Source organism: Pipistrellus kuhlii, unplaced genomic scaffold (genome assembly GCF_014108245.1).
Source record: "Pipistrellus kuhlii isolate mPipKuh1 unplaced genomic scaffold, mPipKuh1.p scaffold_m20_p_6, whole genome shotgun sequence".
NCBI lineage: Eukaryota > Metazoa > Chordata > Mammalia > Chiroptera > Vespertilionidae > Pipistrellus > Pipistrellus kuhlii.
Genome location: NW_023425562.1, coordinates 4,645,945 through 4,672,845, shown reverse-complemented (window position 1 = coordinate 4,672,845; position 26,901 = coordinate 4,645,945). Strand labels below are relative to the sequence as shown.

Here is a 26,901-nt window from a genome sequence, read left to right as displayed (position 1 = left end):
TTCACGCCTGGTGTATCACCACCATCGCTTTCCGATGCCCTCCCCACCATCTCACTTTGCCTTTCAGGCTGCAGCCTTTTGGACACCCACTTCCACAAGCAAACATCCGGGCTTTCCAAGCTGACACACCACACGTGTTGCAGTTTTTATGCATATGTTGGCCATTAACATGTATAAAATTGTGCCACCAGTTTGACTGGGTTTCTCTCCCTTTTTTTAAGGTGACCCTGATGAAGTACGTGGGTCATGCCTCACACGCCCATTTATTTTTATGGCTTGGCTTTGCACAGTGCAATGGCTTTTAAGAACACGCACACGGTAGCAGGATGGACTGTGTGTTACTTGGCTTTTTGTTCCATGCCAGGCACTGTGCTGGCAGGCCTTTCTCTCCCCACCCCGAAGCCGTCATGACGCCTTTTCCCTGGGAAGCCAGCAGCCCGGGTCACGGCTTCCCTGACCCCCCGCCCCCACTGAAATCCCCCAGCTGCTTGTCCCTCACAGATGGCACACGCCCCTCTGCTTATTCACATGCTGCAACCAATGACCAAGGGCTTTTGAGCCAGGTGCACATCCTGACTGCCACTGGCCAATGCTATAACTGGGAACACAATGTGTAGAACACTGAGTCTCCATCCATCCATGTATACATGAGATAAAAATGCTTACACTGAATGGTTAGAGGAGGAATTGAGATAATATAAATAATGTCACTTGCCAAAAAAAATGAACCCCAAGTTCTTTGAATTTCTTGAGTTGCAGTCCCAGCTGGGACATCTCAGGGATCTAGTTAGAGACATAATCTCAGCCAACACTCCTTGTTTGACACAGCAGAGCAGCCCGGAGCCCTCAGGGACACAGCTGGATCCAAACAGTCCTCCCCCAAGACACAGTCCCAGCCAGCAAACTGGGAAGCAGCCTGCGGGAACCTCAGGGAATCAGTGGAGCCAAGAACCCCTGGGTACATGGAACCAGGGACCCTCAGATGAATGGTCAAGTTCAAGACCTCGTTAGGGTCAGAGGCCAGCCCAGGGGTCCTCAGGGACACAGGTCCCATCAGAGATGCAACAGAAACTGGGAGCACTCAGAGATCAAGTCCCAATGAGACTTTCAGGGGCCACGGTCAGAGCTCAGAGCCTCAGAAACACGACCACAGGAGGCCTCAGCCAGTGAGGGCAGGGAAGCCTGTGGCGAGCTCAAACCAGCCTCCCGCTGGCAACACTGTCAGAACCGGGCACAGCTGGAGTCTGTCAGAGCTGGAAGGTCCGCACAGATGTCACCAAAGCCAGGAGGTCCTCTAAGGCTACCCCAACACCCTGACTGCTTTTCTCCCCAGCAGGACGTACACTCACACAGAGAAGGTCAGGCATGACTGTCACAGAGGAAGATCGCACACGGCGCCTGCCCAGGCCCCCAAATGAAGCCAGAACGGAGGCTCTTACCTGCACACTTGGTCCTGGTGGTGAGCGGAGGCCCCGGGGGCCCTGTGCCCCCCTCTCCCGGCCTTGTGAGTAGAACCCGGATCTCATACTCCACATCTGGGTCCAGATGCCACAGCTTATAGTTGGGCGAATCCACGATGTGGGTCTCGGCCCAGGTGCCCGTGGTGGTGCGGTACTCCACCTCCTTCAGGATGATGGGGCCGTCCCCGATGATGGAGTTGGCGTTGGGCTTGATCCACAGGTACGTGGCGCCCACAGCCAGCAGCTCTGGGGGGGCGATGGGTGTGGGCGGCTCTGAAAGACAAACAGTCAGAAAAGGACATAAGACTCACGGTTACAGAACAAAACCCAAGCCCGCAAGGGACAGGATTCCAGACAGAGCCATACAACGGCCCAAGTCCCTCCTTAACCCCATCCATGTCTTGCTGTGAGTTTCACGTTTTTGTATTTAAGTATCTGAATCAGTATTTCTTCACTAACTATATGCCATACCTCCCCAAGCTCTTTCTTTTATGGAAGAAAAGGAAGAGGGCGTTTGGGAGGGAAGGGTCTTTCCAGAACAAGGCAAAGCTGTCTGGGTTGATATTCCGCCTTACATCCTCAAATGAGAACCTGCCTTTCCTGAAGCAGAGTTTGGTTCAAAACGCAGGGCTGTCTGAGGTTTGCACCCATGGCTTTTATAGAAACACACAGGTTCCTAGTGGAAGTTCTCTCAGAGAGAGACCTGAGCCTCAGTAGCGAAAGGATAGCGGCACAGCAAGCATCCAGCTTCTCCCTCAACCCCAGCAGGTGCCTCCGCAGGGACAGTGCCACTGGCCCCGGCGGCCCCGGTGGGAATCAAGGGTCAAGGGAAAAGTCACACCAAGTTGTACTGTATTTGAGACCTGTTGCCACTCTATGTCTCTTCAGCTGAAGAGACCAAGCTTTCAACATGTCTTGGTGGTGGCCTCCTACCGGCAAAGCTGCAGAAATCAACGTTTCCTTTGTACTTCTCACTGGCCAAGGAGCCTCGCTGGCATTACTTTGCATAGTTCTTGAGACATTATCACCTCTGATTTGATGGGGAGGAAGAAACTTAGAACTCAAGTGACCAGGTCACCGAACCAAGATCATGGAGCATAAGGCAAGATGGAACCCACCACCTCAGGCCTTCTGAGACCAGCTCTCTCCTTGGAGGCTGTTCGCCTCTTGATGCCCATTTTGTAAAAATCAAAAAGGATATATTTTTATTTGTTGCAAAAAATAGCTGTGGAGCAACAATAAAGAAAGTAAGAAGCAAGAGAAAATGTGTTCCCTTCTCTATCACCCACCATAATAGTCTTTTTTATTTCTCCATGTCCCTTCCAGTGCCTATTCACATATAAAAAACCTTTTTTCTTGTGGTCCCAGTAACACATAGACGCAATGTACATTTGTTTTTCCTTCAACGTATTCCATCCTAAGGGCTTTGCATATATACTGCCTGGATTTTACCATCCCTGTCTTTAAGAGCTACCAAATAACCCATCAGGTGACCACACTAACTAGTCTCCATTTGTTGGCCACATGAGTTGCTCTAAGTTTTGCTATGGTAACTGATGCTTTAATGAACATCCTTGTGGGACTCCAGTCTTGTCTCATGTTTTCTTAGGACCAACGTCCAGGAATTGGAGTATCTACAAAGGGGTATGAGCAAATTAATGAGCAGATTTAGGAAGTGGAGGGTGGGGGAAGCATTTGGGAGTGGAGTGCAAGATTCAAGACCTTTAAGAGAACCTCTGGGTTATTCAGGTGATGGAGGCAGGTACAAGCTTCAGTTTCAAACTCAGGTGAGCACTTCCCGATAGATAAAATTCATTCCATGTTTTCTTTCTAATTAATTACCCAACAACAAAGATTCTCTGCAAACAGAATAATTGCTATGAGGCAGGGTTGGACAATATTTTCTCAGTGTGGCTCAGAGCAAATCTTAAGGGACAGCTTCAGATTGCCTCTATTATAGCCTGCCATTTGGTCAGAGAAGGAAATTAAGCAGATTAGTCAAGCTAGATGCTTTTCTTTACAAAGCCATGGAGGTTATTACTCAAGGCCTTGTTATCTCAAAGGTGTTTGCAAATTGATTTTTGGATAATTTGTTCCAGGTAGAGAAGTTAAGCTGGCAGACAGATAATTTCTGGGCTCACCCTGGGTGCATTTTCAATATACGGATCCTCGGATCACCATGATCAACTCTCCCGAGTTTCTACCCATCTCCTGTGAGGCCTCGTGGGTGACATCTGCAGCTCTGCAAAGACCCAGCCCAATCTCTTAATCAAATTACTCACTGACGGGCCCTGGACAGAACTCAGAGCAGCTGACTTCAATACTTCAGGGCTGGCATAAGGGGCCACATTAAACTCTCTTCCATTGACTTCCACTACGGTTTGTGCTCTCCAGATTCAAAATTAGCAGTAAATTGCTGACCACCAGAAAGAAAATAAAGTATTAATCTTCCCAAATGATGAGTCTCTTTTCACATATTTCTGATGGTTGGTGCAAGCATAGTTGCAAACATTCCCTCGAGTATATAAATGTCTCCATATCCAGTGACTTACTAGCTCACCTGCCCCTGAGCAGACAGGCCAATTTAGCCATCCCTCCCTCTGTCCTCTCACGAAAACATCATAGTGTTTCCTGTCCCTGGCACCAAAAAGCAGTCAGATTATTGTATTGCCTATTCTTTTTCTTGGAATTCATTGATTGGCATTCTTTAGAAGGCCCATGTTTTAGTGGCTCCAAGAGACAGAAGCTGGGATAAGACACACAATAAATTTTTTGGTAGACACCATCTTTTTACAAAATGCACAGAAAGACCATGCCGATTTGTGTCAGCTCTCCTCTCCATCTGTGATGAACTGTTCAACCTTCTTCCTACTGCAAAAGCCTAGGAAGCCAGCTAATCCAACCACTGAGAGTCAGAGAGGGCTCAGGGCCTCTAAAGTTAGAAGAAGTGGGGGTGGGGCTTCATAACTTGGGTCTCAGGTAGCATCCCTGTTCCACTCCTCCTATTCTTGTACTTGAGATATCGATACTTCAGCAATTAACCAGAAGAATCATTAAAGGAACCTGACACCAGTGGTTCTGACCTTAGGGGGATGCATGGGGCCTTGTGAAAATACAGTAAGAAATTCCAGGCTCCCATGCCAGGAAAAAGCACACATGCACAACGCCTAGAGTTTGAACACCATTTAACAAACGCACGAGTCCTCATGAAGCCCATGCACACAGCCCTGAAGTCTGTATTGAGAATACAGGAAGACAGACCACATGCCCATAACAGCTTACACTTCTCTGGGGCCCCGCAGCCACCCTTTGCCGTATGGGCTGGAAGTGAGGAGCCCAATCATGTCAGAGGATAGCACTTGATGGAGAGGTCACAGATCTAGTACTTACAGGCTCTCAGATTCCCAAACGTTTGGTTGGGTGGAGATGAGCATGCTAAGATTTCCACAGGACAAACTCAAGCAAATGTCTAGCTTTCCATGACCATGGTCCACCAAACACATTCACAGATTTAATATTTGGTCTGAAATATTTAAAAGATGAAGACAAGCCCCTGCCCATGAAATATTATGTCCTAAGTAGAAGTCATCAACAGAGGCTGTCTGAGCAGCTTGGGCGGCCATTACAAACACCACAGACTGGGCAGGTTAAACAACAGACATTTCTGGAGGCTGGGGAGTCCAAGATCAAGGTGCTTGCCAATTTGGTTTGTGGTGAGAAGCCTCCTCTGGGTTTGCAGACTGCTGTCTTCTTGCTGTGTCCTCACATAGTGGGAAGAAAGAGGTTTCTAGACTCTTCCTCTTCTCATAATGGCACTAATCACATCATGGGGGCTCACCCCCCCCCCCATGACCACATCTAAACCTTATCACCTTTCTAGGGCATCCCCTCCTAGTACAATCTCATGAGAGGCTAGAATATCGACACATGAATGGGGGGGGGGGCACAAACATTCGATCCTTAGCAGAGGGCATGTTCTCAAATCTGCTTCTCTCTTCACAAGGGCTTTGTCTAATGGCTGTGGACTTGAGATGAGCAATCTCGCAGAGAGAAACTCACTCTGTAAGAAGTCCTACCCAGTACGTTCCCTGTACTTCTCATGGGTCAGAGTGCTGAAAGTGGAATTTAGTAGTGAAAAGAAATAGAGGAGTCAGAGGGTAGGGCAGCCAATGAGAGCAGCAATGACAATAAGGTGCTATGAGAGTCATGATGGGAGTGACAGAGGTAATTATAAGGCCTGTAAAGGGGACCTCGTCTGGTCTAGAGGTTCGGAAAGCTCTTATAGAGAGAGCTTGAGTGTGATCTGTGGGCCCTGAAATTCATGTAAGTTTGTGGATAAAGAGATTGTCCTAGGAATCCTGTAGTTCTGATTTAAATGGCAAAGTATACATAGGACTAGAATAGAAGACAATGAAAATGATGTGTTTTGAACACTGTTTCATTCATTCATTCATTCATTATACTCATACTAGGCACCTGCTATATATATATATATATATATATATATATATATATATATATATATATATATATATATATATATATGTGTGTGTGTGTGTGTGTGTGTGTGTGTGTGTGTGTGTCACACTCTGTCCTGGGCATTGAGGGTACAACAGTGAACAAAGAAGACAGAGAACTGGTTGCAAGGAACCCACATGCCAGCTTCCACTCAAGGACTGAAAGATAGAGATGTCAGGAGAAAAAGAAGTAGGTTCAGAGCTGTTGGGTGCTTATGATTCAACCAACTGATGCATATGCACACAACAGAATACTACGCAGCAAGGAAAAAGGAACACACTGCAGAGACACCACATGGATGGATCTCAAAAGAAATTGATGTCCTGTAAAACAAGAAGAGGGAAGAATTCCATTCATAGGAAAAGTTCAAGACAGGCAAGTTTATCTATGGCAATAAATGTAATAATCAGTTACTTATGGAAGCAGATGATGAGCAAGATGAGGCCTGAGAGAACCCTCTGGGGTATTGGAATATACTACATATTGATTTGGGTGACCAAATATTACTAATAATCAGAAAAGTATTGACTGTCTGGAAGGGAGCATGAGAAAAGTTTCTGTGATGGTATAAATTTCCACCTCTTGATTAGAGTTGTGTAAGACCCATCCCACTGTATATTTAAAATGTTGTGTGTAAACAATACCTAGAAGACAGACTAAGGGGAAGAAACAAACAAAAATGTGGCTTGCCTGTGACCCAGCAGGTGGGAAATGTGCCACTACATCTTACTTGGAACTGAGCCATCGAACATTGGGGGAATGAACCTCAAATCCTCTAGCATACTTCTCAATTGTGCAAAGCCAGGAATAACTGTATGACATATGATGGCACCCTCTGCTAACAAAATCTGAAAGCAAATAAGAAGGAGGAAGTCTGGCCTCCAGGGAGCTGAGACCTAAGTGAGGAGATGGTATTGGCCCCCACCAGGCAGGCATCCAAGCACTTCAAGGACAAGACTCCCTGAGCCCTCCCTGAGGCCCAGGCGGCAGCCCCCTGACCTGCCCAGGCTCTCCTTCAGGCATGGGGGTGGTGAGGTGACCCATTAATGCCATTCTGCCTTGTCCTCAGGCAGCAATCTCCAGACCAATCCTGTCTTTCCTTTTCCCTGCTGTGACCTCTTGTAACAGTTTGACTCCCCAGAAACTCCTACAGAGAGCAAAAATGCTTCAAATAGCCGGAGACCAAGTTTGGTGCTTACGCACTATCCGCCCCAGACAGAAATCAAATGTTTTTGGGGAAAACTTTATGTTTCTAAGATGAGAAGTGAGCCTTGGCATGTTTAAGGTGGAGTAACCTGGTCCAACACCGTCCACCAGCCTCCGGGCCTACGTAGTCACCTTCCTAGCTGCACTGCTAGTTACTAAACCCCAGGGTCTGTGGGAACGCCCTGCCCCATGTGCCAGCCTACACACATGCCCACACACTGTTCTACCTTCCTACTGCCAGACCTCTGCACATGCCGTTTCTCCCAATGGGGATGTCTTTTCCTTCCACTTTTAATCGAACTATGCCTTTTTTTTTTTTTCAGTTCTGCTTCCTGACTACTCAGTTGTGAGGTCCATGGGGCTCAGCGCCCAGTAGATGTTCAAAGGTGTCATGCTGATTAGATATTCTACTGATTGGCATGCATCACTATTTTATACAGTTATAAAATGAAGATCAAAAAGCAGAAAGGAAACTGTCCTGGGGCCTTGGGCCCTGGTTTTACCATGAGCCAGCTGGACAGAACACTCAATCTTTGCGGGTCTCAAACTTTTCATCTTTAGAATCAAAGCCTGTTTTAGAATTCTAATTAGAAAGGTATATGGATTTTCTGCCAGAGACTGACCATAAGGATTCTGTGGCCAAGTTCACTGACTCTCCCTGACTGCGAGTCATCAGCCACAGACCCCTTTCTCTTCCTTTCCTGGCCTGAGCCCACCAGGCCCTTGAGCAGAAGATACAGTAAGTAGATGGTCCTTCCTGGGGATCGTGTGGGATTGATTCCAGGACCCCCATGGACACCAAAACCTGTGGATAAAATGGTGTAGTGTGTGTATATCACCTCTTCATATCCTCCCGGATACATTAAAACATCTCCAGATTATTTTTATACCTAATATGATGTGAATGCTATGTAGATAGCTGCTATACTCTATTGTTTATGAAATAATAACAAGAAAAAGTCTGTACATATTCAGTACACATGTAACCACTATAGGCCTTAACTACTAGCAACAATATCACTTTTTTTTGGTTGGTTGGTTGATTGATTGGTTGATGTGGAACCCGAGAATACCAAATCCACCAATAGATGCCTACAAGAACTAGTCTTTGTGACCTAGCCTAGCATGGCTAATGTTCAATAAATACTTGATGTTTTATGTAAATGGGTAGAAAAATATTTTATAAGTTTTCCCAAAATAAGGTATTGGGAGTAGCAATAAGGAAATGAACAAAAGCAAGAAGGATAATATTACAGAGACTGGCAAATGGACATCCAAGCTAAGAATCAGAAGTGTTTGAGGAGGACATAGCAAACAAAGGGAATGAAAGGATAATCACAGACAAAACTAAAAAATGTCCTTAAAATAAATGGAATTTGCCAACTCTGAGGAGCGCAGTGGGTTCCAGACAAAATCAATGACAAGATTCAAACTTAAGCCCATCCTGGCAATATTTTGAAACACAAGACTAAAGAAAAACTCCCACCAGAATCTAGACAAAAAAAGATCTCCATCAAAACTACAAGACTGAAAAGTCAGTTCTCCAACTGCATCACTGCAATTGGAAACATGGGAACGTGTTGGTGATGAAAATTGCAATAACACAAATGACAACAGTGGCAGCTGTTAAACACTGCACATGTTTATGTACCTGCCACTGTTCATATGCCTTAACATATTAACTCATTTAACCTTCACAGCAACTCCAGCGCTAAATAGCATCGTGATTACCATTTTCCTGAAAATGGATTAAGCAACTTGCCCAGTGTCGAACAATTAGTAATTCAAAGAGCCAGGACTGGGGCCCACGCAGCCTTTCTGGGGACCTGCACACCCTCCTGGCGATGGTATACAGCACACACACAAGGTGTGAAGAGGATGTTGACTGCCCCCAGAGCATTAGAGCCACTAAGTTGCGGTTCATTTATTCCTCATCTCATACCACGAGGTAAGTACTACTATAGTATCCATTTTACAGAGGAGGAAATGAAAGGAGCATGCTAGTTATTTCCTTCCAGTTCTTTAGGTTTAATGAGGATCTGAGGCTGGGACTTCCAGGCTCCTTTCGCCAGCTTCGGTTCAGTCCTGCCGATGAGAGGCTGTGCTGGAGACCAGAGGCTTGGAAAGGAAAGAAGATCCTGGGAGAGGGGTGGAGATTCTCTCTCCCTGCTTCAGGTCCTGTCAGCATCCCGCCAGCAGCAGACACAGCGATGCTCCCTGCTTTATTTCCTCCTGGCCCTCCCAGCGCCCTCGGCACAGCATCTTTTCAGAGGCCAGGCCAGGCCCTACAGGTGCAGTACCATGTGTGGGGCCTCCCGCTACACAGGGCCCAGCATCAGCCCTACAGGCCCCTCCTCCAGCCCTCACCTACTCCCTGGCGTTCCCCTGGCCCCGGGTGTGGTAGATGCTTCCTGCAACTCCTGCTGCTTTAGTTAGTGCCCACGTTTGCTCCAGCAACCTGCCAATTATTGCATACTTCTCCTCAACAAAAACTCTCTGTTTGAAATACCCAGTATGCTTTGGGGTTTCCTTCCTGGACACTGACTGGCACAGGAAGATATTATATCATTTTGCACTGAGAGGAAGCGAAGACACGGAAGTTAAGGAACTAGCCCAAGGTCACGCAGCTAGGACACGCTGACTCTGGGACACTGGCAGTCTTGCTCTAGTCTGTGGTTTTAAAGATTTTAAGGAGAATGTCCCAACATTTTCAACAGTCCCGTCAGCAAGACTGAGGCAGGCAATGGGAGCCCGAGAGATATGGTCTCCTGGTCAACACAAGTTCTGAGGGCCGGGTCTATGTTCTGAGGACAGAGAGTCAAAGTCAATAACTGCCTGGACCCTGGAGGAACCTAGGAGACGAGGCGGTGAAACCAAAGTGGAAATCAATCATCTTCAGACGAAAAAGAGCTGGGCTGTGCCGAACCAAGATCTGGGGGACACATAAAGGAGTATGGTACCCAGAATAATGGCCCCCTAAGATGCCCGCGTCCTAATCCCCAGAACTTTGCATGGTTAAAGCACTTTGAAAATATGATAGAGGAGAGTGGCGAGGGTGTCTGGGAAGAGCTACCTGGGCCCCCTTGAATCCCCAGAATCTCCATTCTCACACTAGCAAGGCAGAAGGACTGGACTCAGAGGGATGTGGCACTGCTGGCTTTGACCACGGACCACGGGGCCATGAGCAAGAAAGGCAGTCGGCCTCTGGAAACTGAAAAAGGCAAGAGGACAGACTGTCCCGGAGAGCAGAAGAGAAGCAACCCATGTGACATTGAACCCATTTCAGATTCTGACTTCATATACATAGGAGAATGTTTAAAGCCACTGCTTGTGGTCCTTACAGCAGCCCACGGAATCTCATACAAGGAGGAGATGGGATGGGGGAGATGAGGGAAGGTTTCCGGGGAAACCAAATCATGAGATGAGAAAAGGTGAGGCCACCAGGCCCTGGGAGGAGGGAGCCTTCACAGAGATGAGAAGACGCCGGCTCATTCCCGCTGAAGCATGGACGAGGGGGGGGGAACAGCAAAAAGGCTTACAGCAGTGTGACAGCACAGAAAGTCATGTTTATTTCTGAGGGGAGAAATAATGGAGGTCTAGACCAAGATAATGGCCACGAGGTGAGAGACACAGTCACAGGGACGAGACATAGGACTAGGAGACTTGACAGGATGTGGTCCTTGACTGGATATGCAGGAGAGAGAAGGGACCAGGATGAGTAGAAAGCCAGGGCCCAGCAGGCTGAGTGAGTCCCGGGCGTGCGCTTGGCTGCGGGCCCTTAGTCTTTGCTTGAGCGACAGCACTTGCCCAGTCCATTAAGTGAGTGCCCACTTCATGTTCCCTGCACAGCACCCCAGGGCACTGCCCGGCTTCTCCAGGCCGTGCCCAACACTCTGCCCTCCATCCCTTTCTGTTTTCACATCCATTTCCGCCTACAAAGGGCAGTGCAGTGCATTGACAGGGCACAACCATAAGGTCAGACAGACAGGGTTGGGCTTATAACCTGTCACGTGAATGGTGGCTTTGGGCAGGTTACATAATTCCCCTGGGCACTCAGTGTCTCCATGGAGAAAACCCAGGTACTGGATCACATCTCACGGATGGATCCCTGTGTAAGAACCAAGTGGAAATGCCTGAAACCCCACAGGCCCCACACAAAGGTGAGAAATGGGAGCTATTCCTTCCTCCCACCCTTCTCGGCCTCCCACACTGGTCCTCCTCCCCATCCCATCGCCCTCTCCCTTAATGGGCTACTCGACTCAGCTTCTCACACCTCCTGTGATCTCCACTCTGCGCCTCTCGGGGCCCTGCAGCACGTGTGAGGAAATCAATGTCAGCTTTATGCATGAGGAAGCCGCAAGCCTCCCACTGGGATGGTTAACTCACACTCAACAAGCACCAGGGGGAAACATGGCAACCGTCTCAACAGAACATGTCTGCGAAGCTAGAGAAGAGGGAAAGGGGGTGGGGGAGGGAAGACATGAGCAATGCAGGGCCACCTGAGTAGGGCAGCTTCATCAGTTGCTATGCTACCAGCCACAGGGAGAGAGAGAACGAAGGGGCTGGGGCTTTAGAGATATTGTCATTTTGCAAATGTCTCCCCTTGGCATATCCTTATTGCAGGGGGGAGATGCGTAATTAGTCTCTGAGCTGCTGGAATGGCTGGCAGTGGCCAGGAGTATGAGCTGAAGCTCTGAAGCGTTAGGAAAGGGTGTCCGGATGGATTAAGGGGCTTAGCCCTAACAGCCTGATGGGTGTGTGGGGGCAGTTTAAGAGACAATTGTCCGCCTTTATGTAAAGGAACTGAAAATGAGCCTCTTCCAAATTCCCTAGGTCCCCCAGGGCTGGCCTGGGCTCTGCCACATTCGGCAGGAAGACAGAGTTCTCTAGCCTCAGTACCAGCTCTAAGGAGAAGGACTTCGAAACGACTGAACGCTGCCAGGTCTCATGGCCTCAGACCACTCCTCATCCCCCGAGGCCACCATTCTGACTCGGGCAGGTGGACACTGGGCTCTGAGAACAGCATCAATGGCTCCAGGTTGGTGCCCACTGCAGGCCCCTGAGGCTGGGCACTTCTGTGGCCAGCAGAGAGTATGAGGGGACAGGAGTGAGCAAATGCATTACATTTCAAGCACTACTCTAGATATCTCTAATGTCATCATCATGCACTTCTTAGACACAGGAAAAGGGAACCCACAAAAACATACAGCAACTTCTAAAAGAAGCTACAAAATGTCAAGAGTTTTAGATAAAACAGCTTTCTTGGACAGAATGCTACTTGAAGATATACAGTGAAATAAGCTTGAATTTTTTGCATGCATAAAAGGATTCAAGAAAATATCCCATTTACACAAATCACTTCATGGAATACAAGAGAAAACATGCTTCCGAACTCACTTCACAAGCCCAAGATAACTGTCACGCCAAGACCTCACAGGATATCACAAGAAAAGAAACTTCTGGGCCCATCTCTCTCATAAACACAGAGATAAATAGCCTACACCTGATATTAGCAAACCAAACCCAGTGATATATAAATGAATAATTGATCATAATCTACTTGGCTTTATTCCAGGCGCACAGGATCAATTTAACATTAGAAAATTAATCAGTATAACTCATCATATGGGCAGACTAAAAGAAAAATCATGTAATAATCTCAAGATTAATAAGGAAGCATTTGCTGAAAGTCAATAGATAAAACCCTTAGCAAGCTAGAGACACAAGGTAAATTCGTTAATCTGGTAACAGGAATCTAAAACATTAATCTGACATCATAATCAATCGTACAATACTGAATGCTTTCCCCTGATTTTCCCAGTTTTACTGGGTGCCTTAGCCAATGCAATGAGGCAAGAAAAGGAAATAAAAGATAAAAGGATTGGGAAGAAAGCTTTCATTATTCACAGACTGCCATATTGTATATGGGGAAAATCCCAAAGGTGCTCATATTATGAGGAAAATTAAAAAGTGAATATATTGAAGCCAATGCACTTTACTGTATTGTATGCTAGATTTTGATGAACAAAAAGTTTTAAATCATCCATTTGTACCATATGCATGAGCCTTCTAACCTTTCTCCTACTTCTGTCTTCTTCAGATCTTCTCCACCATGTAGCCCAACAGATCTTCTTAAAATAACGGCTCCATTGTATGCGATGGCCTCAGATCCATGAATGACGTCTACCCGATGTCCCTGTCTACCTGTTCAGCCTCTTCTCCTGCCCCTCTCACTGCTCAGGCTCCAGACATGCACGTGGTTTGTAAATACCCCTAATGAGTTACTTTCTACCTCAGGCCTTTGCACATACTTAAACCTAGTTCACTCTTCATATCAGCTCAAACCTCACTTCCTCAAGGGAGCTCTCCCTACCTTCCCCCATGTTCCCTGCCATTCTTCTTTACAGCATTTATATTTAGTGTGACTGTTTATGCTGCTCTTCCCCACTGGACTGTCAGCGCCACAAGGGCAGAGACCACTTCTGTATTTCTCACCATCTTATTCATAGCACCTGTCTTGATCCTTGATGCATAATAAATGCTTCATGAATATCTGTTGAATGAATGTGTCAAAACAAAGTCAGAAGAATCCTATTCAGCTGTCAGCCAATCTGATTTGTTCTTTAAAGTTTGGAGTGATGCATCTTTTGATGAATAGAATTGGTGCAAGAATGGGTGGTTGGATGTTACAGGGAAACCCAGCAGTCTGCGAGGTCTCACAAAGAGCCCTGTACTACATACAGTAAAGGGGGCTGCACACCCCTGCCAGAAATGGCCCACCAGCTGGGGCTGAGCACTCAGTTTGCCATTTTAAATGTCAGTGTTAATTCCTTTTAATTAAGTTTTTCTATTTTGAGATCATCATATGTTTACACTAGTTGTAAGAAACAACAGAGAGATCCTGTGTGTCCTTTACCCAGTTTCCCCAATGATAACTCTGTACAAAACTTTCATGCCATTTCACCACCAGGATATTGATGTTGGTGCAGGCAAGGCATTTCCACCATCACGTGGATCCGACGTGTGGCTCTCTTATACCCACACCCACCTCTTCACTCCCCCCCAGCCTCAGTTCCTGGGACCACGAATCCAGGCTTCCTGTCTATTTTTATTTATTCCAGTTTATCGAGAAATAATTGGCATACACCACTGAATAAGTTTAAGGGGCACAGCACATTTTAAAACTTCGGATATTTTTTTAAAAAAAGATAATATCTAATTTCTTGGGAATGGCTTTTTTCACTCAGCATTAACACTAAAGATAAAACCAAGTTGCTATGCACATCCATAGATCCTCCTTTTGTCTGCAAAGTGGCATCCCATGTCCTACATATACTCCAGGTTGTTTAACTGAAAGTACAGGGTGACCTCTCATTGCGGTTTTAATGGAGACTATCCTAGTGACTAATGATGTTGACTGTTTTTCACGTACTTATTTGCCATCTGTATATCCTCTTTGGTAAAATGTCTGCTCATAACGTTCTGTCCATTTTCTAATGGAATTGTTGTCAGCTACTAGTCTTCTGTCACATATGTGGTTTACAAATATTTCCTCTCATTCTTTAGCTCGTCTTTTCTTCAGATGAGCTCTTACCAAAAAAAGTTTTATTTTAACTAGTTCCATTTATCAATTTTTTCCAGTTATAAATCACACTTTTGATGTCAAGTGTGTGTTAAATTTTTACTTTTGACTCCACTCACATTCATCAGTGCTCAGAAATCAGTTCAGATTCCTGACAAAAGGGTTCAAACAAACACTAGGTAGATAAACATATAAGTGCACTTGATTCTGTTTCCAGCCACAGAGAGTTTCTCGGTAGCCCAAATAATCTGGGGGTAAAATCTGTTTTGTTTTGCAAGTTTTAGTGGTGCTCTTCATTTATTTTTTAGAAGTATAAAATTTTTAAATTATGTTTTCAATCAGGATGATGGGTCATTGCTTAAAGATGGGAAACAAGAAGTACATGCTCAAACCATTAAGCATATGTAAGACAGTAAAACTGTCTGCATCAACAGCCTGCACAAACACACCCTGCCCTCCAGTCCCTGCATCGAACCTGATGGAGGAGAGGAAGGGAGGGCTTCCTGGAACGTGTGAGACATACTCAGGCACAAATTTAACAGATGCCTTTTATCATTGCAGAGCCATAAAGCGCTAAAGCGCATTATCTCTTGCACAAGAAAGTCCCAAATAATATCTACAAATGACCATAACATTTATGATGTTTAAAGACACCAATTGCTGTGGGCAGCCAGTCTCTAAGATGGCCCCAGCGACTCACTGCTCTGCACTCTTGTGTAACCATGACCCTGTGAGAGTCTAGACCTCCTGACTGCCTTCTAACAGAGAGTGAGTGGCACACGTGATGTGCCGATGACCCTGCCGAGAGCAGGTTGCAAAAAGATGTTCACCCTTCTCTGCCCCCTACCCATCTGTCCATCTCCTTTTCCCTTTACTTTCTCCCCGTTCCCTCTCTGCTTCTCTCCTACATTCTCCTCCCTCATCTACCCCTCTCTGCTTCCCCTCCCTCTTTCCCAACCTCCTCTTTACACTCTCCCTCTTTCTCTTTTTCTTTTTCTCCTTTCTCTTTCCCTCCCCTCTCTGTCCCATTGTGAGTTGTCTTAAGGAGTGGCACGCATTGCAATGAAATGCTATCTTCAGCCAATAGCTAATGAGGCTCGGAGGCCAACAGCCATGTGAGTGAGCTCTTAATGGGATCTTCTAGGACTCCCAAAGGCCCCTGAGGTGACAGCAGCCTTGAGGGAGCCCACGCCAGAAGCATCAGCCCGCCTGCACCACGACTCCTCACCCAGCCTGTGAGGTCATCAATGCTTGGTTTCAGCCACTACATTTAGGGGTCATTTTTATGTCATCATAGATGACTGAGACATTACAAATGCTCCATGTATAGCTAAAACGTTTAAGGTATATCAATCACCAGACTTTTTTATAAATAAAACAAGCAAAGTCTTGTCTAGAAGTTATTATAAAGACACACACACACACACACACACACACACACACACTGCTTGAAGCTTCCTTGAAGAAACAGTTTCAGAATCACCTTTGAAGGCGAGGCTCACAACCAGGTAATAGACTGGGGAAGGCATAGCTGAATCTACTGGAGATAAAAATAACAAGAGGACGCCTCATTGAAGGATGCCCTCAAAGAGAACTTGTTAATGTACTTAAAAATGGACTTGAACCTTGGTAAACTCGGTGTTTTATTCTGCAATGGTAAGCAAACAAGGGAATTAACACCTGGCCATCTTATACATCTCTCCTGTGTATTACAGGGCTGTAAGACCTGTGAAGGCATTCATTTGCAAAATGTTTCAAATGAAAATAACTGGGGAGGAAATTGTCAACAGGATCTGGATGGATGTTGTGTGGATGGGACTGAATGTGAGAGGGACACACTGCAGGGCATAGCAGAGGGGTCTGCACCCAGGAGCTGGGCTTGCTGTCCACTGTCCTAGCAGGTGGAGTGTTGTTTAGTAATAAACGCGAGCCCTGACCTCTGTCTCTTTTACTTCTTGGCGGGATGTTATAAAATAAAGAAGAATATTTAAAAGTCACCTTTGTAGTCATATCTGCAATAAAAGGAGCGGCGGGTTTGAAAGCTTGCCCTGCTTCAGAGATATACACTGGCCTATTCCATGAGGCACATTGATGGTTTCGGTGAAATTGCTCTCATTCCTCATTGGGCGAAAACACACATAAGGAATAACGAAGTTTTATAAAACCTCGCCTAAAACCTCATCTGGACCTTCATCTGGGAAGAAATCTGATTAGAGCCACACTCACTACAGGACAAACAGGTTTAATGTGGCAATTTCCCAAGGCATTAACATTTCTTAAAGGAACTGATCTCTAAGGGCATCATTCTTACCCAACTCCTCACGGTGTGGAGGCCTCTGCAGCTCCTTCAAACGGCCCCATGAATTCCCTCCCCTCCCTCTGACTCCCCTAAAGAAAAGGAGATGTAGCTCGGATTCTGTGTTCCTTGCTGGAAACCCGGGGACTTTTCCCTACTGGCGGGATGTACTCAAGCCTGACCCCAAACTAGCCGTGTTCTGCCCAGAAGGCTGAGGTGGAAACCTGTGGGAACCTCAGGGTCAACTCAAAAGCAGCTCGTTCCTTAGTAGGTGAGAAGCATAAGACCAGCACCTCTCAGAAACGAGAAGATCGCTGTTAACACTCCGCAGGCCTGGAGCTCACCGGCGCCTCTGAAGGAGCTGAGCCAGCCTCCGCCTGCACGCAGACAGCACGAGCCCTCGAATGCCTTCCCCACCCAGGGCCAGGCACTGCTTTGTGAAGGGCCTCTGTGTAAAGCTTTCCTTACGAGCAACCTTCGTGGTTGCACAGTGGCTCTGACACCTAGCTGCCACCACGGGCTGAGTGATAAACCTCCCCGTGTTTAGTCCTTACCCCTTACCAACGTAGTACAAATCTCTGGGGTGAGACCTCAAACCAGTATTTTGTTAAACTCCCCTCTTTTTTCCCCCAAGGTTGAGAACCAACCACTGAGCTGCATCCTTCATTCTTTCATTGAAATACTTCCTGAAGCCGAAGCCTGTTTGGCTCAGTGGATAGAGCATCTGTCTGCAGACTGAAGGGTCCCGGGTTCGATTCCAGTCAAGGGCATGTACATTGGTTGCGGGCACATCCCTAGTGGGAAGAGTGCAGGAGGCAGCTGGTTGATGTTTCTTTTTCATCGACGTTTCTGGCTCTCTATCCCTCTCCCTTCTTCTCTGTTAAATCAATAAAATATATTTTAAAAAACACAAAAAAAAAAAAAAACTTCCTGAATATCATGACAGATGGCCTCTGGGTAACTCCCCAACCCCCAGTTCTTTAGTTAAGTCATGCATCTGTATGTCTGTCTGTCTCTAATTCCAGCACTGAATGCATGCATGGATGGATGCATGGATGCATGGATGGATGCATGGATGCATGGATGGATGGATGCATGGATGGATGGATAGATGCATGGATGCATGCATGCCTGCATGGATGGATGCATGGATGCATGGATGCATGGATGGATGGGAGAAGGAATGGCCTTTTTCATCTCTCTGTCTCCTCCTGGCTTAGTTACACGGGAAGGAGTCCTTGTGCCTACAGACAGCCCTGTGCTGGTTAACCCAAGAACCACCACACTCCCATGGTGGTGTGCACGCAAACCAGGCAGCGAAGGGACGTGATGGGGAAGAGATCCAATCTCAGGAGGCTTCCTTGGCAAACAACCTAAACAGCAGCACAGAGCACAACCCCGAGGGGCGGGCCGTGCCTCAGCTCTCACTCACACTCTCCCCAAATCCTCGTGCACCGAGACACCGCAGATCTGAGCTGAATCGTGTACAAAGCATTCGTGGTCATCTCCCACTTGCCGATAAAGCTCTTCCCTTCAAGGCTGACACCTCACCTGCCTCCCTGACCCGCTGCTGAGCGGGGTACATGCTGTGTCCGTGGAGTTCAACTGGCTGCACACCATGGCACTTACCTATAAAGAACCGTGGTCAGTGAAGATGTCCCTTAGCTTGTAACAGAAACCTGTCAGGTTTCCTTTCATCACAGTGATTGTAGTGGAAGGAATTCTCATCTGGAAGATCAAGGCAAGCGTGCGCCTTTTTAAAAGCAGAAGCATTCAACACAGGAGAGACTGGATGAGGAAGAGAAACCAGGATGGGGAGCAGGAAATACTGTTGAGCGGACAACCTGGCCAGAGGCCTTTATAGCTGAGGGTGGCTCTCACTGGCACCCGTGTCCTTCCCCACGTCACAGGGTGGGGACTGTGGCCACGCATGCTTTCGCCCCTCACTGTGCCCAGCGCCGTGCCTTACACGGGGTTTTGAACAGAGACCATTTTCTCCTTCGTTACCAGCCCCATTTAGGTGAAAGGCAGGTGACAGAGGCGTGAGCCCATAAAACAATTCAGGTCACTGCTAAAAATATAGAATTGATAGCATCCTCGGGAGCAGCCTAAATGTAGGAGGTGTCATGCCCCCTCCTCCCCCTCCTGCTCCCCAGCTCTCGCCTGACCACCCCGCTCCTTCTCCCCGACAAGCAGCAGCCAGGGCCGGGCCCCGATTCCTCTCCCACCGGCCTGGCCACTAAGTCACACGGGATTGGAGAGACCTCTTGACCCAGTGCTCAGCCCTCTTGAAACAAGCATTTGGGGTTTTCAGGGAATTAGATCTGACAGAACATCACACAAACCTCATCTCATTGTGACCACTGGCTTGAGAAGGCCCAGGAGTCACCTTGCCTTCTGGCCCAGCTGCACCATGGGGTCACTGCAGCAAGGGGTCCTTGCAGGACAGGGTCCCTGCAGCACGGGGTCCCCGCAGCATGGGGTCCCTGCAGAGCCCAGGGCCCCTCCCTGACCCCCTACCAGCCCCAGGCCCGCTGTGGAGCCTCTGTGGTATAAAAGAGTGGGATCCAGCTCGGGAAACGGGCAGACGAGGAGCGCCTCAGACACACAGCAGATCTCTTCTCAGTTTAAAAAAAACTGTGTTCTCACTTAAGAATGCTAATGGCCCGTGCACAGAAATAAAATCCCTGACCTACTTTGACGCCGCACTTATTAAACAAGCCAACCTTATTACTCAGAGGAGACTGTGCAACAGCAGAATAAAGCCCGGATGGAACCTGCCCCAGCCTTCGGTGACAGAGACTGTCAAGAAAAGCACAAAGGAGACAGAGAGGCCCAGGCGGGAGGCAGGAGTGGGTTCACGTCCAGCTCTCCCTCCTGCTTCCTGGGTCATCCCGGGAGATATCACTGACCCTCTCTGAGCCTCAGGACCTCATCAAGGGCCGGGCAAGGCGCTCTCTGAGGTCCCTTCTATCTGTGATTCTTTTCTTTTTTTTAAGAATTTAATATTAAAATGAATACAGAAAAAATAATCAATTATTCAGGGCATATTATGCCAGACACCATGAGGCAGGTGAGGGGCTGAGACGTACCCTGGGCCTCCTAGGAGCCCGGAGCCGAGCAGAGCTAGGGGGGTGGGGTGGGTTGTACTGATTAATGCATTGAAAGCTCACAGCAATCTGAAAGCCACCACAAGGCTGGAGCAGACATAACACAACCTGTGTCTGCAACAAGAATTCCCTCTGGCAATCCACCTGACAACTTAGGTTTAGCTGAATGAATCTTTCAGTGCATTTTAAACCGCGGCACAGCCACGAGTGGCCATCCGCAAGTTATAATCAAATTTATCACACCGGGAAGGAAGAGAGCCGCGATGCATGTCCATGGGGGTTTAGGGCAATAACATGCGTCATTCCTGCTCATTCTGGGGAAAATCCGGGAGCCGCAAAGCACATTATCCAAACAAGAGCGGAGCGAGGCGGGAAAGGTTACTGATGCAGTAGTGGGCGTCAGTAACCCACACAAGGTCGGTGCGTCAGGCGTGATGGATGCCGCTGTGGGACGCGTGATGATGCTCCTCGGGAAATGTCACGGTGCTTGTCATCGGAGGGCCCCTCTCCGTCCAGCTCAGGCGCAGAGATTCCCTCTCCTTCCCGGTGTCTCCAGGACTCGCTGCCCGCCTGGAGCTCAGCAAACAAAGCCAGTGGGGAGAAGCAAGTCCCCAGAAGGAATAAGTGGGTCTGGGCTCTGGGTATAGAACTACAATCACCCGGAGAGAGAATTCGGGCTCCGGGGTTGAAGACAGAAGGATCAAGGCAGAGTGAGATGGGGAAAGTCTTGCAGAGCCCAGATGTCCCCAGACCTGAGACTGAGAGGACCTCAGGGTAGGAGTTGAGGGATCCAGGCCAGAGGCATCTGGATCCCAAGTTTTGGAGATGTGTGAAGGGCCCAAAGGTCCCATTGGACAACTAGAACCAAAGTATTTTTTCTCCCCGTTTTATAGATATGAACACCGAGGTTCCCAGAGATGTGGCCAGGCCCCTAAGAAGTGGCAAAGACAGCATGGGAGTGTGTGTGAAGCCTCACATCACTGACGTTAACCCCAACCCCAACCTGAGAGTGGTCCCAACTGACAGCGGCAAAGATGGGGACTTCAGACCTACAATCACAAGGAACAGATAGTGGCCATCTACAAGGATGGATATGGAAGCAGATTTTTCCCTGGCGCCCAGAAGCGAGGATCCAGTTTGGCTAGCACCTTGATCTCAGCCTCAGGATCTCCTCAATGGACATCCAGCCACACCGTGCCCACCACAATTCGGAACTGCAGGACTCTAAGATAGTCATGCATCACCTTAAGCCACATTTTTATGCAGGAAATTTTATGTAGGAATAGAAAACCAGTACAGGCCAGGCTGGTGTGGCTCGGTGGTTGAGTAGTCAGTGCACATCCTGGGGTGCAGCTCAATCCCCAGTTGGGGGTGTACAGGAGGCAGCTGATCCATGATTCTCCTCATCATTGATGTTCTATCTCTCTTTCCCTTTCCCTTCCTCTCTGAAATCAATTAAATAAATAAGTAAAGGCAGGCTCATTCATGTCTAAAATTGTTAAGCATAAATGTGTCGGAGGCCACTAAAGAACACACAACATAGATGCAATATAACATTAACTTAAAAAATAAGTGAAATAAAAATGGTCCCTTCTCCCCATGGCATCTTCACCAAACACATGCAAATGTGGATGAATTTTAAAAAGCAAAGAAGCTTCAGATGTGCTAGGGTGATAAGACTGTAGGTTCAAAGACTGTCTTTAGTCTCTGGTATCATTTTAAGAATTTTTAAAAATTATAAAATAGCAAAGTTTTTTTGTGCCTTCAGCCCACATTGAACAAACCAGTCTTGGCATGAGCACAGTCTCCCAAGATTTCAAGCTACTTGGAAAACAGGGCCACACAGAGCCAAGGTTTCCTAAAACTCCATCCGAGAGAGGGAGTTTCTTAGTTCGGGTAATATATCATCACAGCACAAATGACTTTTCTCTGGAGCTTCCACACAAGCCCTCCCCGCGGCCATTCACCCCGCTGCCCCGGGAAGACACAGGACACCTTCCCTCTGGGAAGACAAGCGTGCTCTGGTGAGCGCAGAGGTGTCTGGGTGCTCTATACTTCCCACACTCAGTGTCCTTTTCCCGTCAGGGGGCCGACTCACTCTTTCTCTCTATTTGACTTTAAAATCCCTCCATCACTGCCCTCCTAAGTGTCCGTGAACCAGCTGCTTAATGTCCTGTGGCCTCAATTTCCTATCAGAATGAATAAATCAGGAAGATAACTCCTCAACAACAATACTTCCCTGCTTTCCTCTTTATCTGCTGTGTGCCTTGAGGAGACATTTCATATCTGAGAGTTTTAGTTTCATAACCTGAAAATGGGTTGTTGTAACTACCCACGCCTTCTCCACAGGGATACTGTCAGGAATGGCATGAACAGGAACTGCACCTTCCAAGGTCAGGGCAAAGAGAGGGGGACGCCAATTCCACCCACAGCAGAGAACAGCAGCAATACCCATTGATACCACCAGGGGGAGGTGTGGAGACAGGTAGGTAACAGCCATGTGACCCATGTGACCTCAGAGCGATGCTGGGCTTGCTTCTATTCCTAAAAGACAGTGAAAAGTTGCTTCTGTTTCCTAGACAGAAATGTTCAGAGGCGGTTCTCAGGTTCCCTAGTTCCCCTTTTTCTCTTTGTCACAGTCACCGCAACATTTCAGATGGTGGCTGTTCCACCAGCCTGGGTCTCAGAAAGAAAGACCAAGCATAGAGGAAAGCTCTATCCAAGCTCATGGCCAAGTCATGTGAACATAACCCGTGCTGTTTGTTTGTCCTGCAGCATGACCTGGTGCATCCTAGCGAGCAGGCTTGACGTTTCCCTCCCTACTTTACAAGCCGGGATTATGAGGCTGAGGGGTTAACCGGTTGGCTCACATTCACATCACTGCTGAGTCCTAATGACAGGACTGAGCCCCAGGCTCAGGTGGCCTCCCTCCAGAACCATGGGGAAGACGCTCCTTGTCCTTGGTGCTTGAGCAATCGGACACTGCATTCAAGGGGAGGCAGGGATGTCGGCAGGAGTCCCCCTTCACCGAGAGGAGACTGTGTGTCCTCTCAAGCCGGACGAGCGAGTCAGAGGCACTGTAGGAGGTGCCACGTACAGGGGCATCTTGACTGAGATAGGGATGCCACCAGGTAAAGAATCTGACACAACATGTCTTTTGTCCCCTGAAGAGGCTTCTGCTCCCAGGTGCCAGCGTGACCGCTTTCTGCACGTCTCCCAGGGTCTCATTATGAGCTCTGCCCAGCCTGGATGCCGGCTTAGTTTTTCTTAGGCTGCAGCTGGCTTGCCAGTGGCTATCCTAACTCTCATTTTAAGAGAAGCAAACATCGTAATGCAGCCTGGAAAAGAGACCCCTACAGAGAGCTTTGGATACGGAGGCAGGTTCCACGTGCTTCTCTAATGAGGCGAACATGCACCTTGTGAGGACATGCTTTGCCAGGGGCCATGCACATCTGGGTGTCAAGCAGCAAGGGCACTGCAACTCACAATCAACATGATCTTGGCCATACCCCCCAGCCTCAGATTCTCTATCTGTAGCACAAGGGAAAGGGAAAAGGTGATCTATAAAATAATTTCCAGCTTGAAAATGCAACCATCAAAACGGATGCCAGCTCTCACACATTGCTGGTAGGCATGTAAATTAGTGAGCCTCTATGTGGAATAAGTTGGCAACATCTATCAACGTTAAAAATACTCAGCAACCCCAAGCTTGGGAAGGGATGCTGAAGACATGCTAGCACAATGAAGGGACTTCTGCACAAGGTTATCCGTTGCAGTATTGTTCGATAGCAGAAGATTAGAGGCAAGCCGAAACCAGTGTGGCCCAGTGGATAGAGTGTCAGTCTGCGGACTGAAAGGTCCCAGGTTCGATTCTGGTCAAGGGCATGCACCTTGGTTGTGGGCACGTCCCCAGTAGGGGGTGTGCCAGAGGCAGCTGGTCGATGTTTCTCTCTCATTGATGTTCCTAGCTCTCTATCCCTCTCCCTTCCTCTCTGTAAAAAAAAATCAACAAAATATATTTAAAGAAAAAAAAGACTAGAAGCAAACCAAATGCTCATCCATAGGAACCAGCTAAGTGAATTTTGATTCATCCATACAGGGAACACCTCGAAGCTATTAGAAAGGAAGAGGAAGCTCATTCAGTCTAAATCCAGAAAAATGTGCAAGACACACTGTGTGCAAGGGAAAGTAAGACTTCAAAAGCTCGTGTAATCTGTTACAATTCATGCAAGAAAAAGAAGACAGTGGAATGGGATATGATTAATACACACATACACACCTCCGGAAAGATACACGAGAAAACAGTAACAGGGATAACACTGATCATATCCAGGGCAGGGGACCGTGTGACTGGGTGAGGAGCAGAAGGACAAATGTTCAGTGTACGGTGGACCCTTGAACAACCCAGTGGGTGGGGGAGCTGATGCTCGTGCAGTCAAAAATCTGCTCACAACTTTTGACTCCCCCAAAACTGAATGACTAATAGCCTACTTTTGACTGGAAGCCATATCAATAACACAAACAATTAATTAGCACATGTTTTACATGTTATGTGTATTATGCAATAGGTTTATAGTTGTGAGTAAATTAAACAGTTTATTCTGATATTATTTATTAATTTTTGTATTCTTTACCATATGAACAACTATAAACTTACTTTTGCCCAATACTGTATTCTTACAACAAAGTAGGATAGAGAAAATAAATGATTTTAAGAAAATCCTAAGAGAAAATACATTTACAGCATTTATTGAGGGGGGGGAAAATCTACATATAAGTGGATCTGCGCAGTTCAAACCTCTGTTGTTCAGGGTCAGCTGAATATTTTTTCTGTCTTTTGATTTTTGAAACATTTATGTATAGTACCTCCAAAAAATAAATAAGGAATGATAGTACAATTTTTTTTAACTGCTGCCAGCCAAGGGTTGAATGAGAATCAAGAAAATGCTTGTGAGCACATTCGGAAGGTTCTGAAGGATCTCACATATCTTCTTCCGGGAGCCCAGCACCCAAATGCTTCTCCTAAAAAATAAAAACTTCTTTCTTCCCAATATAACATTGTGCCATCTGCCGTGCTACCACCCCCTGCTCCTGAGAAATTTCACCACACACCTAAAAGCAACTCTTAAGACTCCTTTAATATTTTCTTTTTATTTTGATGAATGTATTTAAGTATAAGAGACAGGGAGCATTGAAAGGAGTAAGCAATACTAGGTATAGACAGAGTTCTATACCAAGTATTGACAAGCCCCTCGCCTTCTCTGGGCCTCAGTTTCTCCACTGGTTCAACAAGGGCCATAGAAAAAGTAGGTGATGACCTCAGGTCACCTTCCTCCCAGCTTTATCTTTCTAGAGTTTGAAGAATCACATGGATGGAGCAAACACAAGACCACATCCTAGAGGGAGCTTTGGATCTGTTACCTAACAGAAGTTGTCATCTGACAACTTCCCAGATGTACCAAAGAATGTCCTACAGGTGGCTTCTAGCCCCCAGAAGAGGAAGGTGAAGTTCTAGCAGAGCATGGCCATCTTGCTGAACTGAGGAGACAGAGGCAGAGCTATAAGGCTGCTAAGGTGGCTGGAACTTATAAGGCAGGTTGTCAGATAGGACACCTGGGAACACACTGCCAGTCTTTGGAAGATCGCTGGCCTGCATATAAGCAAAGCAAAACTCTGTAAGATCTAAGAGAGAGTAGCTGACACAGGGCTGAGAGCTAAACGGAAATGCCAGGGGTTGCACAAGACTGGGAAACACTGGATCCTGGTCCAGCTGCTATGGAAATGCAGTTACGTCCCTAGAAAGAGCCAATCACAAAATTGAGCATCACGTCTGAAAGTAAGGACCACACACCTAGATGACTGAGAAAATTGAAGCAGATCCCTTCTTACAAAGAAGAAACAATCTTGATGGTTCCAGAAGGATGGGCCAGTAATTTAACTGCCCGCCGGGATACAATTCAATACCATTTAAAGCAAATTGACATAATCAATTTTATTAACAACAGTTCTTTTGTGAAGGAGGAACACACACACACACACACACACACATTCAAAAGAACAGAATCCAAGATGATTCAGATGTTAAAATCTGAAGATGGGAACTGTAAAATAACTAATATAAATGTACTGAAGGTTTTAAAGAAAATTTGGACAGGGTGAGAGAACAAATAAATCACAGCTGAGGAATGGGAAGTAATGTTTTAAGAACGAAAAGAACCACAATGAAAAGTTTACTCTGGGCTTAGCAATCATTCAGAGAGTATAAAAGAAAGCATCACTGAACATGAAAACAGATAAACAGAAATCCAAATTACACAGGGAGAAATTATTAAGAAATAAAGAGACTCAGTAATCTGTGAGATAATATCAAGTGGTCTAATCTAATATTTAAAAGGCAAAGGTTGATCATGACCAACCAACCCAGGACTGATTGCCCAACTGCAGCCTGGCAACCCAGCACTGACTGCCCAGGGGACTGAGACCTAGAGAGAGAGGCAGGGTCTGATCCGCAGCCTCAGTGGCAGCTGTTGATCAGTACTTGCCTCTCTCTTTCTCTCCCTCTTTCTTTCTGAGCTTCACCAGCAGCTGGGTATTTCTTTCTCTCCAGGCCTCTGGTATCAATTTGAGGGCTGCTGTTAAGCCTCACCTCTCTGATCATGCCCAGAGACAGGCCTAGAGACAGGCCCAAAGATGCTGACTGGCATAGGAAATGACCTGACCAATCAGAAT

General features: G+C 47.0%; 1 protein-coding gene across 12 annotated transcripts in view; it reads right to left on the bottom strand.

Moving 5' to 3' along the window:
* PTPRT (protein tyrosine phosphatase receptor type T) overlaps window positions 1–26,901 on the bottom strand; it is an 845,125-nt gene that overhangs the window by 450,906 nt on the left and 367,318 nt on the right. For all 12 annotated transcript variants that reach the window (XM_045574406.1, XM_045574409.1, XM_036418808.2 and 9 more), the window contains exon 7: window positions 1,440–1,733. In XM_045574406.1, the coding sequence (XP_045430362.1) occupies window positions 1,440–1,733 (294 nt within the window). The remainder of the gene's footprint in view (window positions 1–1,439; window positions 1,734–26,901) is intronic.